The sequence below is a fragment of the Anneissia japonica genome, unplaced genomic scaffold, assembly GCF_011630105.1.
Source record: "Anneissia japonica isolate Jap-2015-1 unplaced genomic scaffold, ASM1163010v1 scaffold288030_len866700_cov218, whole genome shotgun sequence".
Taxonomy (NCBI): domain Eukaryota; kingdom Metazoa; phylum Echinodermata; class Crinoidea; order Comatulida; family Comatulidae; genus Anneissia; species Anneissia japonica.
Window position 1 is genome coordinate 487797 of NW_022728334.1, and position 7247 is coordinate 495043.

Sequence of the window (7247 nt, forward strand, 5' to 3'; positions counted from 1 at the left end):
GAATTTTTCCGTGCTTTGCTGAAGCATAGGCCATATATCAAGGATGAGCCTCCTAATATTTTGTGTCAATCTATGGTGGGGTATGCGTATGAGGACCAATTAAAGTGATTTAAGACGCAGAATCACATCCACGTTTTCTCGAAAGACATTTAGGCCCTTTTGACAATGACATAAATGAAAAAGCATTGATGAGGTACCAGCAATGAGTCCAAAGACCTTCCCAATTGCGTGACGTAATCTATCTTAATTCCAGCAGTTCTGAAATTGAGTCTGCCATCCGCTTCAAACAAATTGTATTGACATTTTAATCACATCTTGCTGTTATTTCACTGTGAAAAGGTTAAAAAAATCACGACCCACCCAGAAAAAAATCCTGGATACACCCCTGCTGCCCCACCCACAAGCGAGGCTGAAGTACGTGGGTATGGATCCTCACACCTTTTCTTCATTTTTAAAAACAAATGTATTTCAGCCTGTCCAGAGTGCTCATACTCCTGAATAGTCAAAAGTTGGTGGACGCAGTTATAGGGACCTGAATAGTATGGGGCCAATGCCGTAGCCAGCTATTGGGACAGTTGGGACAGCCCCACATAATCTAATCCTTCCACAAAGAATGGTTCCACATTTTTAAAAATTGGTCCAAATTGTGTAATTTTATGCATAAAATGGGTCCACTTTTTGAAGAATGGGTCCAGATTTCTCATTAGCTTAAAATGGGTCCAGATTTTTCATATTTTTGCGTAAAATGTTTCCACATTGTTTTAATTTACGCGTAAAGTCGGTCCAATGTCGTAGCCAGCTATTGGGACAGTTGGGACAGTCCTACAAAATTGTTCTATTGGGTCCACAAAGAATGGGTCCACATTTTAAAAATGGGTCCAGATTTCTGATATTTTTTAGTGTAAAATGGGTCGACTTTTTTAAAAATGGATCCATATTATTCATATTTTTGCGTAAAATGGGAGAACTTTTAGGAAAATGGGTGCACATTATTTGAATTTAAGCGTAAAGTGGGTCTACCCTGATATTACACTGTTTGAAAATCCTGGCTACGGCATTGACCCTGATATTGTCCCGCACTTTGAAAATCCTGGCTACGGCATTGCATGGAGCCAGGTCCTAATGTAATTTGCGGAATGTTAAACCTACATAGTAAGTAATAGGTATCAAATGGCAAAACATACATATATACCGTATCTTATTGTTTATTTTAGAATATAATGAAGACTTACTTAGCACTGTGCCTATGCTTGTCGGCGCTGGCGTGTATAGCATTTTGCGAATTTCCAAACGATGCATTGATTAACTTACAGGTACGTAAACTAAACAGAGTAGGTTTTGTGGTCCTGGAAATTTGCCGAGCATAAAAAATACACTTAGTATCCTTAAAAGTGTGAATTGTTCAAAAGGGGACTGGAGTGAGAGCTTGAAATTGATTCTGAAAATGTGAGTCTCATGCCAGATGTTTGGGAGCTATGCATGGTTGTCGTCGTCATCATAAGCATCATTCCCATCTCCCATCTCCCATCATCATCATCATCATCATCATCATCATCATCAACAACAACAACAACAACAGCATCGTCCTTATCATCAACAGCATCGTCCTTATCATCAACATCGTCCTCATCATCAAAATCATCAGATTGTTCCGATCACTAAACTTTCGCTTCCCCAATCATCCCCCTCGCCACACAACGCCACCCTGGCCCTCTGCACTTCGCCACTTAACTTTTGCACTGCGGCATTTGTGGTGTAATGTGATCCATACACGACTGAGAGCCAAACTGCGCATTCTTTCAGGAAACAAAAGTGAAAAATATGGAAATTGTTATTCTACTCTTCTCAACCATGATCCAACAAATGTAAACTTGTTACTAAGGTTAAAATAAGCTAAAACTAAGAGTTAAGCTAGAATTGCGTTTTAATGTTGTAGTTTTAAAAAATATCCCTGCTCTGGATTACCCTATTTTGGGTACCACCTACAACATCATAGTTATCCTCATCATCATCGTCATACTAATTTGGGAATTGAATTTTGACCACAACAAAATATATATTGTGTAAGATAAATATTGCGTAAGATAGAACAACATCGGTCGTGATTACAATCTGATGTATGCTTTGTATGTTGTTTTAATGTGAATTATCGGGAAAATCATGAATTTTACAAAAGGCTGGAGATTGGGTCTCAAGGCATAAGTGCCACGCCAGATGCATGAGATTTGGTAGCTATAGATGCACGGTGGTGTTCGTGGTCGGCATCATAACCATTCCCATCACTCATCATCATCACCGTCATCACCCGACAACAGCAACCCATCATCAAATCAATCATAACCAAGATTATCATCCTGTCTAAGAGTTCTTTATAAGGTTTTTGGGCCTGTGGAATGTCTTAATAACTATCATTTTCGAATGATTTCAGACGCAGGTTTGCACAATTGCCGGTGGAACTCAGCAGACAACAAGCTGGTTTGCTAATGAAGAATCAATCTTGATTGAGAAGTTGATGAATGGAATACCGCAGTCCCTTGTTCAGGTTGTGCATGACCACGTCAATGTAAGCAACAAAAAAACAGCACGTTTTATTCTTCTTCTTTTTTTTCTTTTTTTTAATAATTAACCATTTTACCACAGGCATTCTTATTTTTCTTATTCTTCAAATGAGCAAATGTTTTTGGTTATTATGTATAATTTGCATTTTTTATCTGTGAATGGGTGAACGTTACTTGTTGATAAATTCTTTTTGGTCTTTTTGACAGGGGCAGTTTTTCCGGGGCCATATTTACCGGAGTGAATTTGACTACAGTACATTCACTGTCATGTAACAATAATCTAACTCAGGATAATGTAGAATAATGTTGTTTTGAATATTGTATTATTCTCTGCAGACCCGGTCATATTTTCACCGTTTCGTTACCAATGAGTGTTTCGTTACAGGACAGCTCTTCAATCCAACGGCAGTAAGTAAGATTGATTGATGTTTTCTAAAAACACATTTTTTTTGGTAAGCATTAACGTTGGCTAGGTTACTGATGGCATTAGGCCTAATCCTGTAATAACAGTCCAAAAAAAGTTGTCAATGCCTACATCTTGTACTTTCACCAACCCAGCTGAAAAGGTCTTTGCCACTGTCGTTAAACACATAGTAAATTCATGAAGAAGAGTTCTCTAATGGCACCAATGCGTAACAGCTTAGCTCTCATAGCTAAAGCCAGGGTCCCATGCAAGAAATATCAGCATTTTCTCCCCATATGTTGGCAAACTCTGGGCCTTTTATAGAGCACTATTACGTGTAAAAAAGATCAAAATACTTCAACGTCTAATACGCTGAGGCGGGTTGCTTTTCTCCAGGAGAGCCCCTAAAGAGCCTTAGCCTAGGCCTCAAACCTCTTTGTCACACAACTGATTGGACCCCACCTTATACAGATTGATATGAAACCAGGACAATTGTATGTCCTACCCTAAATGTGCATAGCAGCCCCTACCCCTGGAAGACCTATCATGTTAGCAGTGGTAGCCAGGGCCGCGGGGCACCTTCGCTGCCCGGGCCCATTGGTCGGGGGTCTGTGGGCCGTCAAGTCCCAAGTGGGAATGAGGGGCAGATCCCTGGAGCTCCTCACCCCCTGAAGCTACGGCCTTTTAACAGATTAAAGGACTAATTTAATCGATTATAAAGTGCCTAATTTCACCAGGTCATGAAAAATAAAGTATAAAAACATGAAAATTAAAAGCTATTCTTCCTTTTATTCAAACGTGCTGAAAAGATTCATAACTTAGGTATCAAAGTTTACAGTGACGGATCCAGGAATTTCAAATAGAGGGGCTCCGGAAAATGGCACTCTTAGACTTAAATCAGAGTAGAATTTTCTTTTTTCTAATTTTTGTTACATGTTGAAAGATTTATGGGGCCGGGCCTCCCCTTAAATCCACCACTGGTTTATATTAATTCAGTATTTTTGACAATCGAATCTTTATCAGGTCTTCATATTTTCTAACTAATGTTAATTAAAGATATCCAGGGCCCAAGAATTTACCATTTGATACATTGTAAACATAAACTCTCGAGTAGTAAAAGTCATGAAAATACTACGGAAAAAGAATTATAAGCGATTAATTACCCGCTTTCATATCGATAAACTGTCAACTTTATTTACAATTCTCGTGGGAAAAACACATGAATGATACTGGATGAATGTATACTTTTAATAATTTTTATTTATTTATTTATTTATTTTATTTTATTATTTTTTACCTCGTTATCCCGGGCCCCTGCAAGGCCCGGACCCCGGGGCGCTTTCCCCGGTGGTAGCAATGATCTTATACAGGGGTAGATTTTCAGAGAGGTGTAGTGGCATGCTCCCCAATTTTTATCTGACAAAATTTAAAATTTCCTTACTGAAATAGATGTTTAAAATTACTTTTAGGGATCCATTTACGAGCTTCAACTTAACAACAACGTGGGCAATATCCAACCACCTGCAGGTTCTGTAGCTGCCAGCGTGTGTGCGAATGGAGTCAGTGGTGCTGTTGCAATTCAGCTAACCAATCCTAGTCCCGTCCAGAATCGATATGTTTTCTGTGACGGTTACGAACTTCGCTTCCCATAAAACTACTGACATGTCCTGATGGGTGATGTGCCGAACTGCCATCTTAACTAATACTCAGATATTGATAATAATCGTAAACATTAATGAAATGTTAAAATGAATAATACAGCAACAGCATAGAATTTACAGAGAAAGGAGAATTTGTCTGGCGAACAATTCTAATTACAGAACATTTTTTTTTTAAGTTCAAAAAATACTGCTTCGTATAAAGATGAAAAGAAGAATCGTTTCCCTCTTCAAAAAAAACAAACCCCAAAACAAAACAAAACATAAATGCTTGATAGTACCTGCAATAATTAAAAGCTTTTTCTGATTATGTGATTTATTGAAAATTATGTGGTTCTATTAAATCATCAATTCAAAGTTTTCTTTGATTATCTTATGGGTTCTTATTTTTTGGGTGGCATATAATATCTTTATCTTTACATTTAAATTTTATTCTCAAGTCGAACCACTAAACTCGATTTTAAATATTTCTAATGCAAATTATTTTTCATTATAGGCCTACTGTGAAAGTATGATTAATGAAACAACGGAGTTGCAAATTAAAATGAAATTTTAAAAAAATATCTAGTATGTGTTTTTTTTTTATTATGAATGATGTAACATTTAAGAAATAATAATTGCCTTAATTATCTGAACGGCTTTCACAAAATATATTTACACTTCTTAACGTCAGCCAGACAAAGCAGTGAATTCTTGATTTCTCTTGCTTACAAATTGCATTTACAGAAAAGGCAGGATACATTGTAAGCGATCCGTAAGAAATATAGAAGTTCAAAACACTGAAATCTGGACAACTAATTGCGTTGTTCCTCAAGAAACCATCCTTGAATCTACTACTTTTTTAATTAAAAAATGCTGATACTGCTACGCTACGCCTCTATATGCAGACACACAAACGTATTTAAGAACAGTCTTCAGTGACAGTTTAAAATATTAAACGAAGAGTTGCCAAGCATTATCTTTATGATAAAAGCAAGTATACCTTTATTAACTATAAAATTTGAATGAAACACATTATGTGATATTCAATAGTATACATGCTGTTATTGACACTTCAAATCACAACTTAGTAATAAACAGGTAATAAAGCATGTAGGCCCCACTAGGCCCCAGATCGCAAAAGTAAAAATAAAAATTTATAAAACTTGTAATTTCTGTAGTAAATATTAAACATGAATCCCTATAAAAGGTACACTTGTGACCTAAAGAAGTGTCCCCTTAATAGGGTATTTAAGGACACTAAAGCTCGGTTTCCATAGAATCGCTCACCCTACCGAGGAAAGCTGACGGGAAGGTTGAACCTGGTTCGGCTTTGCCGATTCGATTCAGACGATTCAGGGTGCATTGCTTTGACGCAATCGGGAAGACACCCCGATTCCTTTGCAACGCAATCGGCAAATGAACCAGGTTCAACCTTCACGACAACACTGTCGGTGACTGTCGCCGATTGGGTGAGCGATTCTATGGAAACCGAGCTTAACCGAAACTTTAATATCTCCTTTATAGGCCTATATATTTTTTTTTGTCACACAGTCAATATTGAGTCTTTATAACTTTAGTTTATTTTACCTATGAATGAGTTAAAATAGCCTAATTAAACAGATTTAAAAGAACAGAACTTCTATATTATGTCTGCTCCAAGATTCAAATGCTACTAATGAATTATCAAGTATTCACTATGAGAAAAGAAAAAAAATATCCCATCTAAGAGCCACAACTTGCAAGATTGAAAATATAGTGTCTCTTAAAGGGTTTGAATATATGTACTGAATTGATCATTTGTACACTAAAATAGTGTTCTCCGCCTTCTTAATATCATTTCTGTACCAAATGAATGGAAATAATCGGACGTTGTTCCCACCCAGAAGTCAATTATTAAAAGTGACTTTCGCTCCATTTCTAAAATGTGTGTTAGCATTATGATTGCAGATGAGTGGAAGTCTTATTTGGAACGAAGGTAAGGACGCTATCCGACTAGAAAGACACAGTTGATGCTCCTGCTATCAAATGAATGGTTTTAAGCCACTGATAACAGTCGACTACAATAAAAGCATTCGATCTCATCGATGCATCACAATATTTTAATATTTAAACTCCAAAAACCACTCGTAAATGAAATTTCCGTAGAATCGGTAGAAGCTCTTCTTTGCTAACCGTTTCCATAGTGTTAACATGGAAGAATTGATCATCACTTTTCGGCATGGATAACACCAAACGCCGGAGTTCCTTAGGGATCTTGGATTGCCCTAATCCTAACAAAGATCTGGTTAACATCTATAGATTATCATTATACGATTCTATGCAAATGGTCATCTGATAATAACATGATCTTCATTGAAAATATAAGTATATTAATCCTGTAAACCAGTTAACGACGAGTCTATGGGGCCCGAGGCGATGTGGGAACCCGCGCAGTAAAATATCTTCGCTGTGTGGATAATGTCCCCAACTAAAACTAAAATCACATGAAATACAAAAAAATAAAGTAAGTACACCTTCTTTTGACTAACAAAATCAATTGAAACCACCCTTTCGCTAGCTTCATCAGGTGAACTATGTTATAAAAAATGTATTTTTTTTTCTTTAAACAATTACGGCATTTTTGTGCTATCATCAGACTCATTATTG

At 36.9% G+C, this 7247-nt stretch overlaps 1 protein-coding gene across 1 annotated transcript in view; it reads left to right on the plus strand.

Annotated features, from left to right (window-relative positions):
- Positions 1-5180, plus strand: part of LOC117114109 — a 5539-nt gene extending 359 nt beyond the window's left edge. Inside the window, exons 2-5 of the mRNA XM_033257660.1 lie at positions 1215-1313; positions 2429-2563; positions 2895-2966; positions 4431-5180. Of these exons, the coding sequence (XP_033113551.1) occupies positions 1215-1313; positions 2429-2563; positions 2895-2966; positions 4431-4613 (489 nt within the window). The 3' untranslated portion in view covers positions 4614-5180. The remainder of the gene's footprint in view (positions 1-1214; positions 1314-2428; positions 2564-2894; positions 2967-4430) is intronic.
- The last annotated feature ends 2067 nt before the right edge of the window (positions 5181-7247 follow it).